Below are 25,602 nucleotides of genomic sequence, written 5' to 3' on the forward strand. Positions count from 1 at the left end.
AATATGTAAACTGATGTCCCTTACTAGTTCTTGGGAGCCCTTATGGTGGAGACTCCCCAGGGTGATCCCAGCGCTGCTGATAAAGAATACCTGCCTAACAGTAAAAAAACTTTACTGTGGAGTGAATTTCTTTGTTTCAGCTCTGCCTCCTGTGTTAAAGTTGAAGTAACTCTGTGGAAGTTCAGAGGGTAATGTAAATAAAAGCAGAATCAGAGCTAAAATAAACCCCTGAACCTTCAGGTTGGGATAAATTAACTTTTTCTTCTTTCTGGCATGCTCCGCATGTGCAGGTAACATGGAAGTGGGGGAGTGCTTTTGCTGTGGAGTGATAAGGATTGATCCTGACAAAGATCCGAGCATTAGCAATGCATGCTGCTCCTGGATGTCTGTCTAATAAAATGTCGGAGCTGGATCATGCTCAGATTTCCTCCTGTTTTAAGTGCTCCCATCCCAGTGCTGGCTGATGTCCTAACAGGGACACTATTTTTAGGAAGGTTGTGAATGACTACCTTTAGAAATTACTTTTGTAATTCTGGGAGTTACAGATGCTTCTGGGGTGGCACAGCTGCACAAGTTTCACCCTCTTGCACAGCCCCCCTTGTTGTGAAGGCACAGATGCTGACTGCAGCTGTATGCGCAGCTGAGGGGGTGATCTCTTGGAAAGAAGCTGCGGAAGAGCCCTGAGAGTTTATAGGCCTTCACACCGCCTTGCTCCAGGGCGCAAAACATGGATCTGCAGGTTGATGCTGCTGCTTCCAAAACACTGGAGGGGAAAACCCTGCCCAGGGGTGCTCGCTTTCCTCCCCTGTGGGGGGAAGCTGGGGGGTGTGACGTGCACCGTCGTGCAGCACAAATCTTAGACCAGATATTAGGAAGTATTTCTGTCCAGAAGGGGCTGTTGGGCGTTGGAATGGGCTGCCCAGGGAGGTGGTGGAGTCCCCATCCCTGGAGGGGTTTAGGAGTCGGGTTGACTCAGGGCTGAGGGATATGGTGGAGTTGGGAACGGCCAGTGTGAGGTTAATGGTTGGACTGGATGATCTTCAAGGGCTTTTCCAACCTTGATGATTCTGTGATTCTGACGCTGTGACTCTGTGCAGCGTGACACAGCCGGCGGGACGCGCCCGCCCCGTCCCCGCCCTCCCCGTGCGCGCACCCGCCGGTGCAGCGCCGGCGGAGGAAGAGGAGGAGGAGGCCGAAGGAGGCCCGCCGCGATGGACAGCACGGGCAAGGAGCGGGAGGCCGTACAGCTGATGGCGGAGGCCGAGAAGCGAGTGAAGGGCTCCCACTCCTTCCTGCGGGGGCTCTTCGGGTGAGCGGCGGGGGTGTGTGACCGAGCTGCAAAGGGGGGTGCCCGGATTATAGAGGGGGGGTGCCGGCTGTGTGTGTGCAAGCGGAGCGTGCAGAGGGGGGGTGGGCGGCGTGCCAAATGGGGGACGTGCAAGGTGTGCGAAGGGAGGGGTTGCAAAAAGGGGGGGTGCGTGTGTTTGGGAGGAGCGGGGCCCTGTGTGTGGGTGCCTGCAGGGAGGCAGCCCCTGCTCTCGCCGCTCCGCCTGGGTGCTGTGCCGCCCCTCTAGTTTGGGTGAGGGTCTCCCCTAGCATCTGCAGCGTGGGGGGGTGTATGAGGAGATGGTGTGGGGGAGAGAGGACACAGCCCCCCCCCCCCCCCCCCGCCCCCCAGCATGGCAGGGACGATCCCGGCTGGCAGTGCTCCAGCAGCCCCCTTTCCCGCACCGTGCCCCCCCCGCGCTGCCTCTCCCGCAGCTGACCATGGGCACAGCGGTGTGACAGCCCGCTCGGCCTTTGCAGCTCCGAGCGACAGCCTGGGTATGGCGTTGCCCTCCTCCCCCCCCCCCCCCCCGGTCAACCCGCCGTGAGGGGGGTGTCCCCAGGTCTGGCTCCACGGCGGCTGCGCTCATCCCAGCTTTAACCCGGTGGGGACTCACCGCTGATAATCCTCTTGCAGCCGTGGCGTTGTCGGGGTTCACCCAGGCCTCTCCCCTTATCCCGGGGAGCATCCTCACCCTGCTGGGCAGCAGCAGCACCCAAGGACTCTGCTCGGGGCTGCTGCGAACAGTGTCAGGGTGAGGCTTAAAGCCTTCTTGAGGCTTTTTGCAGCTCTGGGGAAGCGTTTGGACCAGCCTCGGGGGTTTTACGGATGATTTTCTGGCCAAGGGAGCCGCAGCACTGAGCCCTTGTCGTGGGGCACAGATTCTCTGGAGGGATGGGGTTGCTAGGGGGGAGCGATACCCCCGGAAAATGTTAAGAGCTTCCTTTTCACTGGGTCTTTTTGTTCAAAAGTAGATAGTCCTGGGGGTGCAAGATCTGTGGCTGGAAGCGTTTTGAAAAACTGGCTGGTTTGGCTCAATCTTGGCTTTTTTTAAAAAAAAATTATTTTAGGAAAAGAGCATTTACAGTGTGATGCTCCCATAGAGCATTCTAAATAGCCTGGAAAAATCTAGCACCTGCAGCCCTAAAAGCAGAAGTTTTAAAAATAAATTCCTCCCTGGCCTCCAGCAGATTAATCGGACAGGGTGTGCTCCAGGGGCATAATCTGGTCAGCAAATTGCCAAAAATCCTTTGAGTAAACCGGCAGGGATTTTGAGAAGCAAATTTCTCATTTTCTTGGGCTAAAAATAGATGCAAAAAAAAAATCACTTTTAAAATGGAAGAAAAGGTGGTGAGTGACTTTGCTCTTGGCATCCCCCTGGTGAAACAGTGTGCCCAGGCCGCTGAGTGCCTGGCCAAAAGTATTATCGACAGCTGGGCTTTTTCCTGAAGAGCTCCATTTGCTCGCACAAGTGCTTTTCTTTTTTATTTTTTTGAGACTAAAAAGATGAAAACCACTTGGGTTTGGATGCCTTGCAGGGTATAGCATTACCTTGCTCCACCTCCTTTGGCTTTAGTGCGTGCAAAAGGTGGCTTTCAAGGGTAAGGAGTGGTCAAAAAAACGCACCTGTGCTTAGAAATGGAACGTGCTTGTCTGCCAGAAGAAGGAAGGGAAAAAAAAATGGCAGTAATAAATGTTGTCACCTCCTGCGCTGCAGCCCTTTCCGGGGTCAACACAACCGTGTGCTGCAGAGGGCAGTACGGAGCTTGTGGGAGTAAATCCATGAAGAAATCTGCATTTCATGAACAAAAATATTTAAGATAAATTAATCATCTGGTACAGGGACCCCAGTTATGCTACCTAAACCTCATCAGTTAGGCTTGCGTTGAGTTGTCTAGCATCTCTTAATTTTTGATTTGCTTTATGTTTTCTAAATTATACAGTAGTTTGTCATGTCCTAGAGTTTGCTTTTTGCAGGTGTTTTTGCTGAGTGTCTTGTGAGACTCTTACAAGCCCAGCTGCTCCTGCCCAGAAAGGAGGGACTGAAGTCAAGGAGCAGGTGGGGGCTTGCTCCAGACTCTTAAGGAAGGTGCAAAAACTCTGAGCTGCCATTTCAGGAGTGGGTTTTGTCTGCTTTCTTGTCCCTGCCTTATGCAGTGAAAAACTCTGCCTCCCCCTTCTAGCAAGGGATTGCTTACTGGGTGCCTGCCAGCTCCCTGTTCACAGCAGGACTTAGGGGATTCTGTGAGGCACTAACTGAATTTCTCCCCACCTTCACTGTGTGGGGCTGCCAGTCCCCCAAATCCAGCTTTCCCCTCTGTGAGCAGCATGATTCTCACCCCATGTTTCAAAATTAGAGATATCAGCCTCATCAAGCCCGGAGGGACCACGTTGCCTGAGCACATGGGATTACAACACCCCAAGCCTTATTTCAGCTCTCAGCCCCCGATTCGTTCCAGTGTCACATCAGGGGCTCTCTCGCTGCATTTCAGGGGCAACACCAGGGTGGAGGAAGCCTGCGAAATGTACACCAGGGCTGCCAACATGTTCAAGATCGCCAAAAACTGGAGCGGTGAGTACAGGCCCCAGTTGGGGAGCGGGGGGCTGCGTAGAGGGTTGCTGATGTGACCCACGGGTACCCGAGCATCTTCCTGCAAATTATTGCAGTGGAGTTTTACATCCCAGGCTGTTTCCATGGGGATGGTCCCTATGGCGATGCAGTTTTCTCTGCTTTGCCCGGCCCTGCGATGTTTTCAATATTGAGAGGGTGGGAAAAGGGGGGTGACCTGAATGTTCCTGGTGCTAAATGAGCTGGGGTGCCGTTTACCATTTTAGACTGAAAGCTTGTAATTCTGTGGAGGAGCCTGCTGAAGGAGCACTGCTCTGGGTTTGCTCTTCAGCAAGGAAATACCTTTGGGGTGGGGTGTCAAATTCAGTGGATTTTGAGGTCCAAGGGATCCCCCTTGCTGATGCGGTAGCTGCGGGGCGCAGCCAGCAGCGAGGATGAACCCGCATGGCCAAGAGTGAGCGTGTGTGGGATGTCCCTGCTGCTCCCTGTGGGACCAGGCTCGACCCCCGGCAAACGAGCAGCACCTGGACACAGACAGTTTAGGGGGTTTGCATCTCTTGACCTCTGTGGGGCCTGGGAAGCGATGCGTACTTTGCCACTTTGTGGGGACCCTGCTCGTTGCTGGGTTGGAGGGGTACATGGGGTCGGTGTGCGCTTCTCTCCCAGCCGCAGGAAACGCGTTTTGTCAGGCGGCCAAGCTGCACATGCAGCTGCAGAGCAAACACGACTCAGCCACCAGCTTCGTGGATGCCGGGAACGCCTACAAAAAAGCAGACCCACAAGGTAAGGGGAGCAAAATCTGGGACTGTGTCTTGCAAAGTGGCAGAGGAGGTGGCATGCTGAGGCTTTCAGTAGTCACTGGCTCCTCAGGGCTGTGGATCCTCAGTGCAGGCTACTTAAAAGCCATAATAACGCTGGCTTGTCTGCTTCTCCAGAATAGCCTTTTGGATGATGTGAGCTAGTCTGTGTTGTCTTGGTGTGAATCGACACGTGTAGGGGGGTCATCTCTAGGTGATCCCTGGCACTTTGGCTCACATGCAATGTGTTGGCTTTGAAGCACTTTCTCTCAGTAGTGTCCTTCCTGGTTTAGCTTGGCTTTGCAGAAGTACTTTGTAAGGAATGCTTAAGGCAGATCTTGGGTTTGGATCACAGTGGGGACCCCTGCCCTTAGCTCTAGTCCATTCCCAGGGGTTTCCCTGGGGTAGAGGTGAGGTGGGGGGAAAATGGACTGGCCTTTGATGGAATGAGGATAAAGGATCTAGATTCTTTAAATCTGGTTGTAAAGAGCATGGTTGTGGTTTTCTGGAAGACCTTTGATTCCCCATACCCTGGCTGTTTGGAAACACACTAGCCAACCCATCAGTATTACCCATGCTTTCTTGTCCAGGGGAGTGAAGAAACTTAACTCAGAGATAATACTGTTTTATAATTGTAAACCACCCAAATTTCCTAGAAAATGGCAGACCTTGCATGTTCATAACATTGGAATTTTGCTCTGTTTGAGGACACAGCCTGACAAACCCAGTGTTTGAGTTGTTTGGCCCTCCTAATTTTTGACTGTTACGTTTCATCATTGGAGTTTTTTCCCAGGCGAAGCAGCGGGTTGTTGGTGGGATGGGGTGTTTGGACTGGGTGAATCTGGATTCATCTGCAGGTGCAAAAATACTGGGGACATTACATCCGTAGGTCTTAGGGGTTGAAAATGTTATGTCTGTTGTTCCAGCTATACATAACTGTGTGAGTAGATTGTTATTTGAGAAGCTGGTGTGCGCTCTGATGAAGAGTAATGTTCCTGAGTTCTGATTTTTTGGAGGGGGGAGGTCTTGGGCTGGGAAATCTGACACGCTGGCTGACTGTTGTTTTTCCTGAACACTCATGCTGCAGAGGCCATCAACTGCTTAAATGCAGCTATTGATATCTACACTGACATGGTAAGAAGCTGCACGGGCAGCTTGCAAGCCAGTGTGCTTGTTAAGAGCTGCAGCTTGGTAAATGCTGCATGTGCTGGGCGGAGGGGGAGCCCCCATCTCACGTGCAACCTCTGCCTTCTCTAGGGGCGATTCACTATTGCTGCCAAGCACCACATCACCATTGCGGAGATCTACGAGGCTGAGCTGGTAGATATCGAAAAGGTAAAGATGCCAGGCACTGCTGGTGCTGTGCTGTAGGTGCTACTGCGGCGGTGGCTGCATTTCCTTCCCCAGCCAGAGCAGCGCTGAGCTCATCGCGGCCGATAAAACCCACTTCCCATCCAGCACCGGACTGCTTTATGTCAGTGCACGTCGCCTTAACTTGAAGTTAGCGTTAATGGGGTGACCGATGATTTTTCCCAGCGTGGCTCTTGCTGGGCAGTCTTGCACACTCTTCTGTGTGCCCCTCTGCTGAGCGGCAGCATGACAGGGCTGGCAGAAATGCCCAGGTGAGAAACCCTGACTGAAGTGGTGCTTCACGTCTGAAAAGCACTTTGGGAAAGTTGTGGGGCAATTCTGCGGCTCTTTCCTGATGCACCCAAAGGAGGCAGCTGCTATTTTTAGTTCGCGGTTCAGCGCTGACCCTCTCTTGTTCCCATAAACTGAGGGCCCTGAGCAGAATCCTGCATCAGATCAGCTGGCTGCAAAGCTTCTGCTTGAAGTCTGCAGAACACAAATGTAATGGTTGCTAGATACTATTTTCTAGACAATCATTTGCTTCCTCAGCTCCACTTTGTTGGCTCCCATCTGTCTCTGTTAGTGACTTCAGTGTTGTGTAGCCCCACTTAAATCAAGCCCTGCTATGTCAGGGCTGTTGCAGTTTATTCTATTGTGGCAAATCCAGCAGAAACCTTGTCATACTGTGATTATAATTGTTTCTAGCCATTACCTCAAGAGTAATTAAACTTGCATTGGAGTTTGGGACACTTAACATGGTCACAGTCAGATTCCCAAGGGCAGCCTCTTGTTTTGAATGTGTGGAGAATGCGTGGCAGCACCTCGCTTCAGCAGAAGCTGCCTCCCTTTGTGCACAGAATGGGAAAGCTTTTATGAACGTGGTTGCTGTACGCCTGTCTGACCAAAAATTGTACTTCTGAAGTGGCATTGAAGCATGGTGTTTCTGTCCCCAGGCAATTGCACACTACGAGCAGGCTGCAGACTATTACAAAGGAGAGGAGTCTAACAGGCAAGTGGTCTTTGCAAGAGGGTTACAACAAGGGCTGGAGACAGGGATTTGTCTTAGTTGGCCCATGTGCTTGCATGCCAGCCTCTTCTAAAATGTCCCGTGGTGGGATGCTCAAGTCCTCCTCGGATTTCTGTTTAAGGTTCTCCTGCTGCACGCAGGCTTGTCTGGTTTGGGGCGCCTGTTTTGGGTGCGGAGAAAGCACGGAGGGATTGAAGGGTGTTTGACACCAGGTCCGTGCTGAGCGAAAGGTCTTCATGCCTTTCTGTGTGTTTGAATTCTGGGTCTTAAAAAAAAAATTTCCCTGATTTGCAGCTTTTGGATCCCGCTCTTATGTACACTGAGTAGTACAGGCAGTGCTTGGATTTGTTTTTACCCAGGACACAATTGCTTACTTGAACACTATTGATTTTAGCTCAGCCAACAAGTGTCTGCTGAAGGTGGCTGCCTACGCCGCGCAGCTGGAGCAGTACCAGAAGGCGATAGAGATCTATGAGCAGGTGAGGGTGTGTGCTTTGTCCGATGGGGCAGACATTTCTTGAAAACGAAAAGCAGGTCAGTGTGTTGGTCTCACAAAATTCCCGCAGCCTAGAATCTTACTTACTTCAGGGCCGATTATGCCTTTACAAGATATGGTTTGTTTCTTTGCTTTTATAAGCTGCTTTAACTTACCAAAGGCATTTTTTTCCCCCAGATTCTATTGTTTCTAGAGAAAGGCTGGGCGAAGCAGTGAGAAGGAAATGTATAATTGCGCTTTTGATGGTGTTTACAAATACGTTTGGCAGAAAATTCCCCCCAAAATTTGTAAACTTGATTGCTTTGCCTTTGTGACAGTTATTTACCTGGGAATACTTCCAGTGCTGCTTTTGTGCTTCTGGAGGGTTAATACTGTAGCAGGTTTTCATCAAGTCGACTTGCTTTCCCCCTCCCGTATTGGACAGGACATACTGAGGTACCAGTGTGGCACCCCTGAACTGGTGCAGCTGGGACGGGCTGCGTGGGTGCACTTTTGCAGCTGCCTGCAGGTCTCTGACTTCCCTTGGGAGGAGTTAAAAATCCATCTGGCTTCCCAAGAGCTTTTTGTATGGATGCTGACATTTTTTACTTTTTTTTTTAATCCCAGTCTTCATTTGCAGCCAGCCATGTGGTGCTGCATGTAATTTTAATCAGCTGTCCTGTTTTTAATTCAGTTCTTAATGATGCAGTTTTCTTTCCCAACTAATAATTTTGTGCCTAGGTTGGAACAAACACAATGGATAATCCTTTACTGAAGTATAGTGCGAAAGAGTATTTCTTCAAAGCCGCTCTGTGCCACTTCATTGTGGATGAGCTGAACGCAAAGGTCAGTGGTTATCCCAAACTTTCTGCATCCTTCTTTATCAGCCTTTGCCGGCTGAGACACGTTCTTGGGTGCCTGGGGATTTGTGTGGCTGTTGCATGAACTGGAGCTTGAAGTGCTGTATCATATCGGAGTTGCTGTGAATACTTTCCCAAGCTCTCGGTGTGGTTTTAGGACTGGAAGGCAAAAGCTGAAATAAAAAGCAAATAGTTTTGTGCGAAACGAGCGTAAGGGTTGTCTGCTGTCTTTCAGCTTGCGCTTGAGAAATACGAAGAAATGTTCCCAGCATTCACAGATTCACGGGAGTGCAAGCTATTGAAAGTGAGTAAAGCCAGTATTAAAATAATAGTCACACTTGACAATGCGTATGGCGCTTTACTTTGTGCTTTTTCACCTTGCCATAGGTTTGGTCATTTATTTGAATGTTTTAGAGGACATCAGACTTGTTTTGCATTGTACCAGGCATGTGGAAGTGGCTGCAGCAGAAAGATGACGATTGTAGCTGACTAAAAAAACCCCAAACTGTTTCTGTGTTCACGGTGGGTGGTTTGAATAGGTTGTGGAGGTGCTGCTGCTGGACACATGGGTGCCCCGGTCCCTTCTCTCCTGGGTACGAGGTGCCCACACGCTGGCTCTGTGGGAACACGCTGTAACGGAGTATTTTCTAATTTTTGATGGTGTTCTCCTAGAAACTGCTGGAAGCCCATGAGGAGCAGAACTGTGAGGCATACACCGAGGCAGTAAGTAGTCATAAACTTGCTAAAGTGTGCTCATGGATGGTGGGTTGTTCTTTTTTTTGTTTGTTTGTTTTTTAATCTTTGGTGCGTGTGTGCTGTTAAAGAGTGCTGTGATTGAGTCCAGCGGAGCAAAACACTGGGTGTTTTGCTGCTTCACCATCCTGCCCCAAAACAACCCCCAGGAGAGATTATTTTATTTTTTTTCTGGGAAGAGTAGAAGTTTGAAAAGACTGTACTTAAGAGCTGCAGAATGCTTCTTTTGCAGCAGTCTTGTTTGCTTTCTAATGTCTCCATTTAAATTGTCTTTTTTTTTTTTTTTTTTTTTTCCTAATAGGTTAAGGAATTTGATTCAATATCGCGGTTGGATCAGTGGCTTACAACCATGTTGCTTCGCATCAAAAAGTCAATCCAAGGAGAAGGGGATGGGGATCTGAAGTGAATCGTGTGTGGTATTTGTGGCATGCAGCCTAAGTAATCTGTTCTTGTGTTACAGCCAAGGACCATTACAGGATACCGGATAAAAAATCTCTAGCTTTATTTTGTTGCTTACAGATCCAATGACTTGTGTGTTTCTTTAGTACCCTGCTCTTTGTTGTGACAACATGGGTAGATGAGAAGCGATGCTCTGGGTGTCACTGGCAGATCTTTCTGAGGGCAGAAATTCCTTATTGGTTTTGTTAGCTGATGAATCCAAAGTCTGCACTTGGAACTGCTGTTTTTTCCCACTGTTCTGTCTTAAGGCTCAGTACCATTGATTCCAGCATGTAAATATTTTGTCAGTGCCAGTAAGGTACAAATAATTGCTTCTGCTCTGTTGCTGTATTGTTACCATTTTCTGTTCCTAAATGGACCACTGTCAGAGACACTTGGATCTTGTTTTTTTAAATGATTGAGCTTTTCTAATGGTGCTAGTGAAAGGCTTTGTGACTTGTATATACCGTGTGCATGTGTGTGTATACACCCTATACAGATACATGTGTGCACATATAAATACAGCGTACCTAAGGACCGCGCACTGAAGGCGTTACATGCTAGGGGACAGGACTGCTTAGGTTGGTGACAGTTGTTGTGAGTAGACCTAGTTAATGGTCTATTTTGTATTTCAGATCTAAATATAAAACGTAAGGTTCTCCTCTATTTTCTTGGATCTATTTTTCCACTTTATTTTGTGGTGCATCCCATCCCTCCTACCCCAAGATGACTTGACCTGAGTAATAATATATTTTTCTAACTCTTCATTTACATGAATTCCCGCTGCTGTCTCTAGTACAGATCTTCTGTGTGCTCCGGGCAGTACCCGTTAAATTTCCAACCTCTTGGCGAAGTCACCTCATTCCTGGGATGTGCAAAAGCACTGACTGAGACTTGATGTTATACAGAAACCTTGTTTCAGTTGTCTGGGTGACACTTGAATCAAGCTTGCTTTGAAAAGGTGTAGAGACACTTAAAAATTCCTGCAGTAATTTTAGAAATGTGGTTTTAAATGTCTGCAACCAGGGCTCTTCCATGCAGTGCTTTGTTTAACTAAAGGATTGAGCTACTTGTTACTTCATCTCTATATATTGAGAAGGACTTGGGAGCCTCTGCAGTTTGTCAGCAGGAGTTGTCACTTAGTATTTCTCTGCAAAGAATGAAAAAGTAATTAACTACCTGCTTTAAGTGGGTCCTCTTCCGTGGCGAGAGCAGGAACATTATGGTACCTCCCAGCAGGCAGCTTTGGTGGGAACTGCCTGTTGTTTCTCTTGAAGTGATAGTCTCTGGCAACCAAAATGCCAGCTTTTGTACTTCTCATCTGTTGGTTTCTAATACAGATATTGTAGTTGACCACAGTTTGGCTTATGAGTCTAAAGGGTTTAGTTCTGTTAAAGTGGTACTTTGCCGCTGGCTTATGAAAAAGATGACCAAAAAATGCTCCTGGTACATGCCAAATTATTTTTGTGTTTTCCTGATTGATCTCACACTGGTCACTTATTTTCCAGACATTATGCTGTGCATCCTAACTTGATAGAGAAGGCCCGTGAGCTGTGCAGACCTGGCAAGGTGGGTGCACTGTAAAAGTTCTTCCAAGCAGCTTCAGTTTCTTAACTTCTCAGATGAGCTTTTAAGGCTACAGCTCATGCTAAACCTCAAAACCATTACTTTAGCTTAGACCGCTATGTGTCACGTCGGTCCTTCCCACAAACTTGGCAAAGAAGTCCTTTAAATTCAATTTAATGCATGGTCCTCATCTATGTCCACACCTTGGCTCGGCAGAAGCAGAGACCTGCTGCCGTTTTTCTGAGGGCCTCCTGTTCCTCTACCGGTGTCCTTCACATGCTTGTGCCACCTCCACTGGGCAGAAAAAAGGCAGAGTTTAGGCTGCAGCCAGCCTGGTAAGTAGGGGTTCTTAGAGCTAAACTGCGTGAGCTACAGCTCTGATCTCCTCACTGAACTGTGGTAAAAGGATGGGGTTGGAACCAGTTTTGTTTGTTTCCAGGTTTACCTGGACTTGTGTCTAGCACCTCTGGAGCCCCAGCAAGGGGATGCACAGGCACTGAGGTTTACTTTTCTTAGCATTACACAGAACCGAGGTGAAGATTTTATGCCTTTTTTTTTTTTTTTTTGGTGTTCCCTTTTACCATTGTCAGTATTATGCACAGTTGTGACAAGGTGCAGAGGGAGCTGGTGGAGCAGAAGCCCGTACCCATGGGGTTGTGTGGTCTGTTACTGTGCTCTGGAGTAATATCATTAAAATACAACTGTTAGTTCTGTGTAAGTAGGCTACAGCATGTCCTCCAGTGTATCAGTGGTAAATTGTGACAGTTCTAAAGTGACGATCTGCCACTCTGCTGTATTTTCCCCCTAGTACACCACTCTGTACTATGAAAACTTACTAATGAAAAGCCTTAGCAAGAATATAATGTTTTGTGTGAATCTGTACATTAATAAAGTGAAAATCATGAAAGTAAGTAGTGATAAATGTTCTTTCCTGGAAAATGCAAAAGGCAGGCTCAGGCTGGAGCCTGGTGTAAAGCCATAGGGTGTGATGATAAAAGCCAGCAGGCAGAGTGCTGCCTTTCCATTACTTTAGTGACCCGTTAAGGCCTGTGTTAAGGGTGAATACTTGTGTAGGAAGCCCTGGCTGATGACTTTACAGTGGCTGTCATGCCACTTAATTGCCTGTTGTACAACCTGTCAGCTGTAGGAAAGGGTAGTGTCCCAAAGTGTTCCATTTCCTGTTTTTTCAGGCATGTTTTTTCACATCTAGTGGAAGGTGAGCACCTAGAAAGCCAGCTCAACTCACAGACGAGTCAGGCTGTGTGCTGGTACTCTGGCAGGGTGACAGGCCTGAGGAGGAGGTGGCACCCCACAGCTTCAGGCCTGCAACTGAGCCGGGTCAGAACTTAGCCTAGTCCTAGCGCAGTCATAGTGACAGGCGTCCATGCATTACACAGAGGGTGTAGAAATGTTTGATCAAGTCACTGGAAGGGTCAGTCTCAAGATTTCAATATTTTAATAAGAACAGTTCATACGAGTAACTCACTTCCATACATTCATGGAGTACAAAAGGTTCCCTGGCTACAAGTGCTAACGCTCAGACTTTAAATATATCTACAACCTCTTTACATGGGTCACAGGGAATACTGAGCTTCAACAGGAACAGCGTGCTTGAATAAATATTTCAAATATAACCTCTTGGAAGTGTGCTCTTTTAAAAAAATTCCCTTTCTCTAGATTAAATTATGATTCCACAGTAACACAAAGATCCCTTTAAGGTTCAAAAATAGCTCTGTGCCACAGTTTGGGTATCGTTATTGCTTTGCCAACCCTTAAGCCTCAGAACGGGCCCTAGCAAGGCTTGATTGTGCTTACCTTTACACTAACGCAATCTCTCAGAGTTTTTCTTGCAACTTCAGCTAAGAAAGTTTCTGTGGAAATACTACAGTAATAGTAAAATAAAGACAAAAGCAAAACAGAAAAATGAAGTAGAAAAGCTCCAGATTTTCACATAGTGGCACTGGGAATGTGGTCCTGAGTTTGACATGTTAATTGTACCAGCAAGTTGCTGTTGATTCACAGCTGCTCCCAAAACCAAGAGTCATCTCAGTCAGATGTTTCTTTGTCAGTGCCAGCTCTTTCAAAGCTTCCTTCCTTGCACAAGGAAAATGCTCCAAATCCTCCCAAGTGAGGTCAACTAAAGTAACCTTATTCCAGCCCAGCTTCAGTGTGAGCAAAGGAAATAGAAAAAACACTTACCCTGGACACAAACTCTCTGGTTTTCTGTACTGCAGCTTTTTCAGCTACAGGCAATAACTGGGGAGAACAAGGGGATACACACCCCAAGGAAGGGGAGGAGATAGGAAGAAAGATCTGTCTGTCTGGGTACCCAGTGCCAGAACAGAGGTGTGATTCTCAGGGGATGCCAAAGCCAGCAGGTGCTGGGGCTGGCTGGTGGAGTGGCAGCATTGGAGTGTGGGCTGAACAGAAGTCACGCTTGGTACCTTCAGTCCCTGTGAGCATTTTGTCACATTTCCTTATGTAAAACAAACAAAAGTGCATTTCCAGGGTTTTTCTACTAAAAATTAGCAGCAGATGCTAATACATTAACGCCTTTGCACTATAAGTTTATTCATCACTTGTGCTCTTAAGGCCTGCCTCCAAGTAGCTCGCTGGGGCCAGTTAAACAGACACAAGCCTGAAACCGCTGTTGAGACTCCGAGGTAGGCTTACAAAGTACTCACAAGCTGGGGTGGAAAGGTCTAAATCCCTTGAATAGTCCAGTACGTTTTTCACTTACTTGAGTCTCTTTATGCCGCTAGTCATATGAACCCTGACTGCCTCCTGTTTGGAACGGAATTTACCTCTGGAGACTCTTGCACTGGTGGAATTGGCTGTAGCAACTCAACAGCAGAACAGTAGTTAACTGCTCCCAATGGAGTATAAAAAGAGGTCTGCAGCTCTGTTTAAGTGATGGTGGCGAAAAGAGCATTGCTGATCTCTCTGAGCCACCAGAAAACAGCTCAAATGATACAAATTCACAGAAAATGGCCAATAGCTGTCTTTCTACACTTACTTTTCATAGACATTTCTACAAGAGATGTTTTTCTCTCCAAATTGCCAAGTTGTACGTAATCTGGAGCAGTTAGGAGATGAAGAGTGCCTGACTGAACCCAAGTGTCAAAGTGCACCATAATGTAAAAATAATCCCAGCACCTGTACGGACGCAGCACTTGGCTCCCACTTGCCCATTTTGCTACTAGAGAATCAGAACTCCTGGAATGAAACCCCAGATCTTTCCAAAGCTTGCTTCCACTCATATTCCCAAGGAGTGAGCTGGCTCACTGCTTGGATCTTTGGCAACAGCAGAGATAAACCGACACTTCCTGAAAAGCGATTCAGTAAAAGTTATTTTGTGTATGAATTCCCACTAGGGAAAACAATTAATTTAACTTAGCTACTAGGCTGAGAAACACATTGTCATTTCTCTTGATTGTACATGTGTCATCAACTGCAAATCAAACTGGCACCTTCTTTACAGCCTCTCTGGATGTAGATACTTCCTTCCACTGCAGGCCAGCGAGAGCAAACAAGTGGAACTACACCCTTTTATTTGTAGGGAATGAACTTCCCCAGACTTCTGCCTCCTCTGCCACCACCCCTCTGCTGTGGTGCTACTCTGCCCTGCCTTCAGGAGATGAAGCAATACACTGGGGGTGGTAATGACTTTTTGGAGGGAATTCTGGAAAACACAGCACATGTCTTTCATGTCTAGCCCCCTTGTTCGGCTTCTAGTTCCCTCAGTGGGTTATTGGCAAAGTCAAAGGATTATACAAAGGGCGCAGCTTAAAGTGGAGTTGTAAATACCAAATTATTCCATATTCACCAGAGCATGAAGCTGTGGCTGCAGAGAGTCTGTCTGTGTATGCAGCACTGTCAGCTCGCTCAGAGTGGTAGCTATGAGGGCTTCCTGGGCTCCCGGAGTCCCATCTGACTTACAGTCTGGTCCCGTGGCAGAACCACTGTCATGCAGCGCAGTCACGCTCCCCGGGACAGCAGTCAAGTGTTGATAGTGGCTGTTTTCAGAGAAAGACAGCAGCTTCTCTGGTAGTTTAGGTGACACCTCATATTCTTCGTCGGGAAGCTCTGTTTTGTGACTTTCGTTGTTCTTAGATGCACCTTCAACAACTACAAGGAAGGACTTCCAGGGTGTGTTTTTATCGTGTATCTGAAAAAAAGATAACCAAAAAACCAGAAGGTTGAACACACAATGACTGTCCAGGAGGCAAAAGCTTGGATCTGGCCCATCCTTGATGCTGGTAGAAAAGATCTCTCTCTTCATCGCACGCTACTATCCCAAGTATACATCCACGCACCAATCTGTGTCCCTGGGGAGCTTCCAGTTCTCCTAAAGCATCTAACCAGTCCAGCAGAGAGCCTGGCCCAGGCAGTGAATTCTGTCGCTTGCCACGCGAATTCTCCTTGTTGTCAAGACACTCAGAGCAAATCTGTGACTCGAGAGCCCTCAGGCATGACCTGCGTGGGTATGCTACAAAGGACTGAGAACAGTTTCACTGCAGACTTGGGACTGAACACAAACTGAGTACTGTAATGCCATGTCAGAGAGAGGATGATGTGCTAAACCCAACAAAAACAGGACAGAAGTCCCCTCTGGGCCTGACAAAGTTGACAGAGGAAGGTGCAGGGGCTACAAGGTAGTGGAATGATGGGTTCTTACCGAAGTGTGCCGTCGGAGGGTGGACTTGTCAGTGAAAGTTCGCCCGCAGGCATTGCACATGAAGGGCTTCTCCCCCGTGTGTATTCGGTGGTGCCGCTGCAGCGCGTTCAGCTGCGTGAACTGCTTCCCACACTGGTCACAGCAGTAGGGTCGTTCACCTAAGAGCAGAGCACAGCGTTAAAGCAGTGGTGCCAGGGGATTACGAGTGCTGCTCCCTGGGGAACCTCAAGTAACTCCTGTACTTCATGAAACAATAAGGCACATACAAACATCTTTAAAAAAAAAAAAGGCAAGATGTTTTCAGAATTCTCACAGTTGGGTAAATTTTGACACATCTAAAGTAAGCAAACACTCTTTAAGAGCTAGACTTATAGTCTGCATAAATCTGTGCAACCACTGAAGCCTCCACATTTTTCACACATATTTCCCATTAGAAACTAAAGTTCTGTCCCAGAATACAAGTTTTCCTATTTACAAGGTACATTCTGTGAGCATGAACCTCCAGGTTACCTCCAAATACATCACAAACTGGCTTGCTGCAGTCACTTTATTAAGCACTTGTTGAAACAACCGCATGTTTACTTCTTCCTTGGCTAAGGCAGAAAAAGAGATGACAAAAAACTTCCTTACAGCTGCCAAGTGGTGTCACAGAAAAAGAGATGACATTCCAGAACAGGGAAAAATGGTTCCCATCAGCACTGCCACACCGATGTCCCCTGCTTCCCCTATACCAACATCACACTAAACACACAGATGCAGGAAGTAAACAGCAAGGCATGGCAGCCACACAAGAATGTTGTTAACAGAGAATGTTGGCAAGGATGCTCCCTACAGGGTGGCACTGGATAAGAAAGTGTGGTATTTATTACACATGATTGTTTGCAACCTTCTGTATCGCTGAATAATGTGGACTTGGAGAAAGCAAGCCAAAAACTTCAGAGAGAAAGCATGTCTAAGATTCTATGGGAGGGATGAAATTTCAAGCTAGCACCGGGAATGCTGTCCCTCTGAAGAGGCAGGGTAAGAGAGAACATAAAATGGAAAGAAATGCTAAGGTTGCCAAGGGTGAAAGTGACTGTCCGCTTGTCCTTCCACACTGACACAAAGCCCATATGACACTGACAGCACCACCTGAAAATCAGTGTGGCTGTACCTATGGACAATGCTTTCTACTCAAGAAAAAAGGAGCAGGTGGGAATAAAACAGACACCAAAGTGAAAATCCAAGCAGGAGAGAATACAAACGTGAAAGGTGGGCAAGTGGACAGGAATGAGATCAGCTCTCTGCAGTACCCTGCTCAGAGCTAAAACAGACAGAGTTCTTTGGTCACTAATAATCCTGGCAGCATTCTTAACAATATCTGCACAGCTTTTGGAAGCAGTTCAGAGAATTGCTGTAACTCAGTGCAAAGCACAGGGAGTACTAGGAGAAGGGAAGTGGATGAAGGAACACTCTATATCAAGAATCAAAATGTGCATGCAGGGTAGGAATTAGAGTAATGGGAAACACTAGCTGAGAAATCCCTTGTCTGAACTGAGCAACTGTGAGGTCTACATCTTTAAATTGTGATGGTTTGTTTCAAACAAAAAAAAAAAAGAGACCCTCCTACCTGTGTGAACTTTTATATGCTGGTAAAGCGAATTTCTCTGTGCAAACGTTCTGAAGCAAACTTCACATTTGAACGGTTTGGATCCAGTATGGATTCTGTTATGGTGTTTCAAGTACTCCTTAGAGGCAAAGCTCTTCCCGCATGTTTCACACATAAAAGGCCGTTCTCCTACAGCAAGGGCAAAGAGGAGAATTAACCATCACACGGCAACAACTGAAGGCTACTGGATACAAACAAACCAGACGCCAGCCTCGCAGAAGGATCTGAACAGGCCATGGTGACAGCAGGGATCTCTGCGTAAGGCACAGAGCTTTCCTGTGAGAAATGTGCACAAAACCCACTAAGTGCAAGGGCAACTGCACCTATCCAACAGCATACTAACAGCTCTGCACGGTGTAATAAAAGCCCAGGGAGATGTGCAACTAGCAGTCTTCTCACCATCACTGGAGTATTCTGGCTTACTCTCATCATGAACAAAATGCTGCATGCCTCTGACGAAAGGCCTCCACCTGTAAGCAGCCAATTGCAGTTATATGCGTCTCAGAAAGCATTCTTGGAATTATATTTCATTGTAATTTAATGTTTTCTGCCATCCACATTAAGTTACACATTACTGAAGAAGGCAGACAGAAGACAGGTCAACTAAGAGATTCAAAAGCACCACGCACAACTCAAGGGTGGTACAAAGGGTCAATTCAAAACACAAATTTACGCCACGAAGGATAGCCATAAAAAGGACACATGCTTTTAAAAAGATAAGAATAAGCCAAGACAGCTGTTTTATACTCCTTGGGCAAACCGTTCCAGACTTACAGAGACATCATTTTTCCCTTAAGAATTCAACTAGACCTTCTACTGCTGACAGATCTTTGGATACTGAAGACTGTCCAGCCTCAGCCCACACTTCTTACGTTGGATCCCAGCCAGATGGGAACTCTTTTCCTCTTTAATCTGCTCCTTTTACCCTCTTCACTGTCTGTCCATCCACCTACTGAAAACCTTCTCAGTAAAACCGTGTCTAGGCACAAGAATATCTGATTTTATATAAAAAAACAACAACAGGGTGTTTTCTGAACAAGAATAAGATCTCCTGGTTTCACAGCATGCCTCCTCCTACATGTAGCACATTGCAAAAGCAAGCCTTACCTGTGTGACATCGTTTGTGATATATAAGCATGTGATTCTGAGTGAACCTGGCACCACATTCATCACAGGCAAAAGGTTTTTCACCAGTATGGATTCTGAAATGAGAAAGCAACATTAAACCACCACGGTATTTCTCTTTCCTTTGCAGAAAAACACAAGTCATCTTCACTTTGTAGATGCTCTCTTCTGAGTGACTGTATGCCTGTACAAGTTTTAGTGTCTTTTAAAAATACCTTCAGCTGGGCCAAATTCTGCATTGTGGTTTCTGTAGTGCTGCTTTTATTACTTAATCATGTATGTGCTGTATGATCAAGGTCCAGATCCAGAAATTTATTTAGGGTAAAAACAAATTTTTAAAGGTAAAAATTGAGTAAAGCTTAGAAAACTTGTATCCAGGTATACAGACTAAAAGAAAAATGTAACCACCTCTTGGGATCTTAAGTAAAGTAGGTATCTTTATGTCGCTGACAGTATCAATAAAATACACAGAATATAAGTGATGTGTTCCCTGGCACGCTGCTCTTGCAGGGCCATCAAGTACAGTGTCACTGGCTACTCTGGAGCAAGCAGCACCCAAGGAGTGGAATAAAGAGATGCTACTTTTACACAATCAGTTTTCTGTCAGCCCAAGCTTGTGGTATCATCTCCTGAGGAAGTCTGTGGGTACAGGAAGGGCAGTTTACAGAATTGCTGTTTCTGCCAGTTTACCCTAACTTCAATTTTTGAGCCCACGCATGCTTCAGGACTCTTGATCAGTGCTGCAGGAACACAGCCAACAGAGGCCAGTTTTCATGGCATGGCAATATACATCAACAGGAAGAGCACAGATTTAACAATACACAGACCACAGACTGTCATGATAAAATAATTAGGGCAGCACTGAGTTTCCAGCATTCGACTGGAGGAGAAACTCCACTTATGACAAAAAATAAATTTTTTTAAGCAGCACAAAGCAGTTACTTGCAGTTAGGAAAGGACATGATGGAAGAGACAATTGCATCAGCAAGAACATCATAGGAGCACTCTAGCAGAAGTTTGCTTCTGGATGTGCTTTCTACTGCCAGCAGTAAACCCACTGACTTCAAACGGGGCAGAGAAACAAAGCAGTGGTTAATGGCCCCCTCTGCCTTGCAGGGAATGCCACCTAGGAACACCACTGCACTCTCCTTCGGGTCTGAGTAGTATAGTACTTTGGGGTATTTCTTCTATACCTCCCTCTCCATGCTTCCTCCCTGACTATAATCTCAACTTTGGTTGCAGATGACCACTTTGGTAGACTGATAAAAGAAGGCTAAAGCCCTTAATAGCTACAATTTTTGCCTTGATAAAAATGTCTCTCCCATGAACTTTCAAGCCCATGCGTTTGCACCTCCACCTTCGGGACTCAGTGCAACAGAAGCACTACAACTGATTTCATCAGCTCTGTGTGGGTATCTTCAGCGCTTCACTCACCTCCAGACGGTGACATGTCAGCCTGTTTCTTGTCATATATCAGTCGCTTTCTATGCTTAGCACCCAAATCTGGTGTTCTTCAATTTAATACACGGCCAAATCTTTTTAGAATATTTTCACACTTATTGCGTAATATTCTATTTAATTATTCTATTGAATATAAAGAGACATAAAATAAGCTGAAATCATTATAGCCCTAATCCTACAAATAATTTGTCATGGGGGTTGCTTTCTCACATGAAACATCCCATTGATTCTTAATAGATCTACTCCCATGAGAAAAGTTAACCATGTGCTCCAGCAGCAGCAAGCGTTGCCCATGCACCTCTGCTTTGGCTTAAAGAAAGTTTCAGCAATTCACTTAACCTGAAAAGCAGGGAAGAATAATAAAAAAAAATAGCTATGAAAAAAGGAAATAGGGACACTTTCCAGTCAGTCATGTTTTACATCCCCACTTCACTTGAAGGCTCAAGGTGTGTTCCAGGGGATTCTGCTTCTCCCCCCAGAATCTAACAAGGCCAGTTAAGTCTGTTCATACCTCATGTGTGTTTTAAGTGCAGAAGGCTGAGAAAATTTAGCCTCACACTCTGTGCACCCATAAGGCTTGTCGCCTGTATGCGTCCTTTCATGGAGCCTCAAGGCAGTTTTGGAGCTCAACCCCTTTCCACACTGTTGGCACTGATGACGCTCCCCACCACCCTCATGAACCTGGAGAATGTGCCTCTTGACGTCCTTCTTCCTCTTGAACTTCTTACCGCAGAGCTCACAAGGGAAGTGGCGCTCACTGCTGTGGACGTGGCGCTGATGGCTTTTTAGGTTGCACCGGTTGGCAAAGGTCTGACTGCAGGTTTCACACCGATAAATGATTTCGGCTGCAATACCGTGGCTGTGCTTTATGTGTTTGAGAAAACTTTTCTCATACAGGAATTCCTTCTCGCATGTGCTGCACTTGAAGTTACTGCCTCGTTTCTTTTTATCCTCTTTGGATTTTTTCAGGTTTTCCTCCGATTCAAAGTTGCCATCACATTCTTCGCTTTCAGGTTTGATGTTATTCTCTGCTTGCTCCTCCTCCCTCTCCATATCACACACATCCTGATTTTGAGGATATTTGTTTTCTTCAACAGCAACCTCTGCATTCTTCTGCTGCTCCCTCAGCCGCCTTGTGTATTTCTTCTTTGGGATTTCTACAAACACTTTCCTCCCGGCCAGTCTCCCACTTGCCCTTCTGATTTTGGCATAAGGAGGCTTCATCATTTCCTTCTTTTTGTCCATTTTCTCTTTTGATTTGGCAGCTGGCATCTCAGGAGACATTCCATTGCTGGGACTGTCTGCTGGGGAATCTGGAGGATCCAGTAGACAGTCCGCTTGGTCAGCTTCTGCCACAGTAGCTGCTTTGGACTCGAGCAAAATGCTTGGCTGGGTAGCGCTCTCCTCCTCAGAGTTCTGTGATTCAGAGAAGTTTTGCAACTCCAACAGCACTGATTCAAGCATCTGTTTCTTTAATTGAAAGCAGGTTTCCGAGAGGTCCAAGCACTTCAGCTTTTCGGCTATTTCTAGCATACGCTGCACTCTGTCTTCTTCTACTTCTACCTTAGCGGTGTAAACAAACTCAAGAAATGAAGCAAAATCAGCAACCTGGACCTCATTCAAGAACACGTTGGTCCTTGGGCCATCCATGCCCTTCTCATTAAGGAACACCTCCTTGAAAAATTTGCTTGTTGCTGCCAGTACAGCCTTGTGAGCAACAAACTCTGCCCTGACACCTTGATACTCCACGCTGACAGTCACGTCGCAGAGGTGGCCCAGGAGACGCAGCTGATGCATTTCATTCAGCAGGTTGATAGGAGAGGATTTGGATTCCAGTAAAACTGCATTACTTTCCATCTTTCTTCTCTCTGCAAAAAGCTGTTAATAACACTGCACGTTAGCTATTTGCACGGAAGCTAACAAAACTCAAAATATTTCAGCAGCCAAAAGTCGTGTCCAGACTTTCAAAAAAGCATTGTGAAAAGTCTAGCTAGAAGCACAGATTTCAAAAAGTGTCACCCTAAGCAGTCATATGCCATATATCCCTAACCATGCTGCCAGTCATACACAGAGATTTCTCTGAAGTTAATTTGAGTTTAAATCTCAGTCATAATTTTACCCGAAACACCAGAGACTATTAGAACCTGTAATAGGGAGAAAGCAAACAGAGGAAGATCAGAAGAAATGTTCTCATTAAGGCATGTGGAATTAAGAAATTATTCTCCCTCCTAATTAGGCAATAAGAGAAAGGTAGGATGAAGTAAAAGTTAACTGCAATCCTAAATAAACACTTTCTTAAACAGGCTTTTGAGATAAGACTTTTAAACAAGACTTGGATAAAATTCCAAATGCTTAACCAACCAAAGCATAGGAGACTGCATACCCATATTCCCAAACTGTAAACCTAAGAAATCATGACACCCTCAAAGTTTTCTTTTTTAAAAAATTCATCACTCAAAATGGATGTACAGCCTCTAAATTTTGCATAGCCATTTGTAGCCTTACAAGAGGGCTTTGCCACTTCCAATAAGATTTAGGTTACGTTGCATTTCCAAGTAACGTTTTAAGTTGCTCCGAAGTTCTCAACTGATTTTTTAATGTTTTGTCCCAGAACAAACAATATTTCTGTGAACTCTGAAAATGCTCTGGGCAATACCCTCCCCTGCAATCTATTGAGTTTCACTGCGTTCCTAACAACTACGTATGCCTGCATTTTGAATCTGAAGAATTTCTTTCCACTTCCTAAAAGTTACCTAAGTTTTCTTCTCTCTGTACGTACTGTAGACTTGCAGCCTTTTATACATGGGACACTAGAAATCTTGTTCAGAAAGATCAAAAAAAAATGTACTTTTACATTAATATGAATTTTCTTCTATTTGTAGGGAAGCCATATTAAGTATGAAAAATACACATGAGAATAACATTCATAGCATCTGAGATACTCTTTCTCCTCCCATAGAGATATAAACTCCAATTTTAGTCAATACTCATTTCAACAAACCAAAAGTTAAGACTTATGTCCCAATTCAATTTTCTGTTAAAACAGTTTTGATAAAATATTTTCAAGAAACTGTAAAAATGGAGAGCTACAAAACACACAGATTCAGCAAGATTATCAGTAGCCATGTAAAATGAAAGCTTCACAGACTTGATACTACACAAGGTAAAAAGACACAGGGAGCTCCTGCCCTAAGGAGTTTATAAATAGGGCAGACAAGACCTGAGGGAAGTAGAATCGTTTCCCCAACCTCATGCAACAAGCAAGTTGGAGAACAGGGAACACAATCCATCATGGGCACCCAAACCCTGACCTTAGATTCTACAGGAAAAGATTACGCTCAGAACCAAACTCTTCCTGTTTCCTAGACTTTAAATCTTCAGCTCAGTAAGCTTACTGTTAAGATTTAAATAGTTTTGATAATGTTATTCTAACCAACACTGAGTTACTACAACTAAAACAAAACACTGAGGAAGAGAACAAAGAATCACCTGTGCCAGCTCAGAGCTCACCAAGCATCCTCAAAACACTGTCCACTTTTATATGCAAACCCTAATGCCATGCTCCAGTTTTGATAGAAATTCTGTATGAATGAGAATGACATGATTTGACTCCTGACTGAAAGGCTGACTCTTATAAATAATCATAAAAGATGATGTTCAAACTTTGCTTCCCTTTCTACAGCCACTCTGCAATTTTTTTCCTCCCAGTTATGACACACTGGCGTTCCAAGTATTTGAGGATGAATTAAGGAAAGATGCGCTGAATGCTGTATCTGAAATAATCAGGGATAAAAAAATGTAACTTTTTTCCCCTCAATGCAATTATTTTTGAACTACTTATCATGTTATTTCACAACTACCCATCTATTTTCCCTTTGAACACACAGTGAAAGCTGTGGTCACATGCAGAAAACGGTGATCCCCAACAGGAAACAAGAACCCAAACCACAGATTTCTCCCACTGGGGTGAACGAGCTCTTCGTTTCAGGAGCTGACCACAGACATGTGTTAACAGACACGCTGTGCCAATTCCATTTTTCTTAAGGCTGCAAAGCAGAAACATCCTGTTCTTCCCAGAAAAGTATTTGCAGAATCAAAAGCCACGGTGAAAACAGATCACTCGCATCGCTAACCTTCCGCTGGTTTGGAATTTGTTCGCAGGAGCAGTAATCCAACACATACAGTAAGATATGGTGTGCTGTGAAGGCTTTTCATTGCCTTGCTTGGTATACTGAGCTGCTGAGCACGGCCCTAGCAGGACATCTTCAACAGAAGTACGTTACATTAATCTTAAAAAAGACAAGGCCTGAAAATCTGCAAACAGCCTGCTCACTAGGACTAACCTGTGGAACTGAGATAAATGAAAGCAACTCTTGCATAAGGCCACTCATGACACACCATGAATGGGTCAGTTCCAGATGCAATACTAGCTGAAAATAGACAAAAAGAGCCACAGCTAGATGTAACAGAAGTGCTTGTGGACCCACAAGCTTGTCTGTTCTTCTGCACCACCAATTCCATGCAGTCTATTAAGAGATATTACTGCTAAGCACCAACTTGCCTCATTTAGGATTGCTTCAACTATTGAAACTACAATCATGGCACCACAACACGCATGATCTGCAGTGCTGAAGCAGAAGTTAAACTTGCTGAAACAGAAGTTAAACCTGCAAAGCGAAGGACAGCACACCCAGCCCAAGTTTTTAGACGACAGGCCAGAGCATCCCACAAAGACCCGACAGGCCTCATGAGAGTGCAGAGCTACTCAGAGACGTGCACTGACCCCAGACTAGACCAGGAGACTCCTGCATGGAAGGAGGATGGGGCATGGCCACATGCTTGCCCACAGCTCATGTGACAAGGCCAGTCGCCCTCCTCCTCCTCCTCAGCAGCCTTTCTCGGCCTCCCCTGCTTGCCACAGCGGCCCGAAGATGGGCTGCCAGCACACTGGCACATCTGTCCCCGGCCGGAAGAGCAGGCAGGAGCCCCCGACGGGTGACAGGGAGAGGATGCCCAGCTGGTAGCCCGCACCTGGGACAGGCGATGAGGCTGCAGACCCGCTGCTGAGGGAGGTGTCCCGCCCCCCGCCCTCTACTTCCTCTCCCCTTCAGAAAGGTCCGCGGATGACGGGTAGCGTCCCGCTACCTCCTCACGGCGGGGGCAGAGCGGAGAGCAGCGGAGAGCAGCGCCCGGCGCAAGGGCCGCCGCGGCCGCCCGGCTGTAAGGGGAAGGGTAAGGGACAGCGGCTGAGGGAGGCAGCGAGACAGCAAGGCCGCGGCGGGGCGGGGGGCCGGGGCCAGACCCACCGCCGCTCCCCGCCTGCCGCCGCACTCACCGGGCAGCCCCGCGACCGGGCCGGGCCGCTCCTCACCGCGCAGCCTGCGGGCGGCGGCCGGAATCGCTGCCGCGCGACAGCCCCGCCCCCTCCCCGCCCTGACAACGGCCGCGGAGCCGGCCACGGCGCACGCGCGGCCACGGCGCGCAGGAAGTGGCGTCAGGGGGCGCGACGCACGTCGCTAGGCAACGCG

The 25,602-nt window shown here is 46.6% G+C and overlaps 2 protein-coding genes across 3 annotated transcripts; one reads left to right on the top strand and one right to left on the bottom strand.

The window, feature by feature from the left end:
* The first annotated feature begins 1,148 nt into the window (after positions 1–1,148).
* On the top strand, positions 1,149–12,054 carry NAPB (NSF attachment protein beta). 2 transcript variants are annotated; one of them, XM_074923400.1, is made up of 11 exons: positions 1,149–1,309; positions 3,820–3,899; positions 4,563–4,679; positions 5,781–5,827; positions 5,951–6,028; positions 6,997–7,052; positions 7,465–7,549; positions 8,287–8,391; positions 8,641–8,709; positions 9,078–9,128; positions 9,460–11,724. In XM_074923400.1, exons 1-11 carry the CDS (start codon positions 1,212–1,214, stop codon positions 9,562–9,564), a joined length of 891 nt encoding a protein of 296 aa, XP_074779501.1. In that variant the 5' UTR covers positions 1,149–1,211; the 3' UTR covers positions 9,565–11,724. The 2 variants fall into 2 exon arrangements, with proteins under 2 accessions (XP_074779501.1, XP_074778652.1); XM_074922551.1 differs by lacking the exon at positions 4,563–4,679 and having other exon boundaries at positions 1,165–1,309; positions 9,460–12,054.
* Positions 12,055–12,230: 176 nt separating this feature from the next.
* Positions 12,231–25,481, bottom strand: GZF1 (GDNF inducible zinc finger protein 1). Its single transcript, XM_074921302.1, has 6 exons — positions 25,410–25,481; positions 20,586–21,952; positions 18,596–18,690; positions 17,450–17,617; positions 15,841–15,998; positions 12,231–15,330 (listed from the first exon to the last, which is right to left on the bottom strand). The coding sequence occupies exons 2-6, from the start codon at positions 21,929–21,931 to the stop codon at positions 14,974–14,976; spliced, it is 2,124 nt and encodes a 707-aa protein (XP_074777403.1). The 5' UTR covers positions 21,932–21,952; positions 25,410–25,481; the 3' UTR covers positions 12,231–14,973.
* Positions 25,482–25,602: the final 121 nt, after the last annotated feature.

Source organism: Athene noctua, chromosome 1 (assembly GCF_965140245.1).
Source record: "Athene noctua chromosome 1, bAthNoc1.hap1.1, whole genome shotgun sequence".
Taxonomy (NCBI): Eukaryota; Metazoa; Chordata; class Aves; order Strigiformes; family Strigidae; genus Athene; species Athene noctua.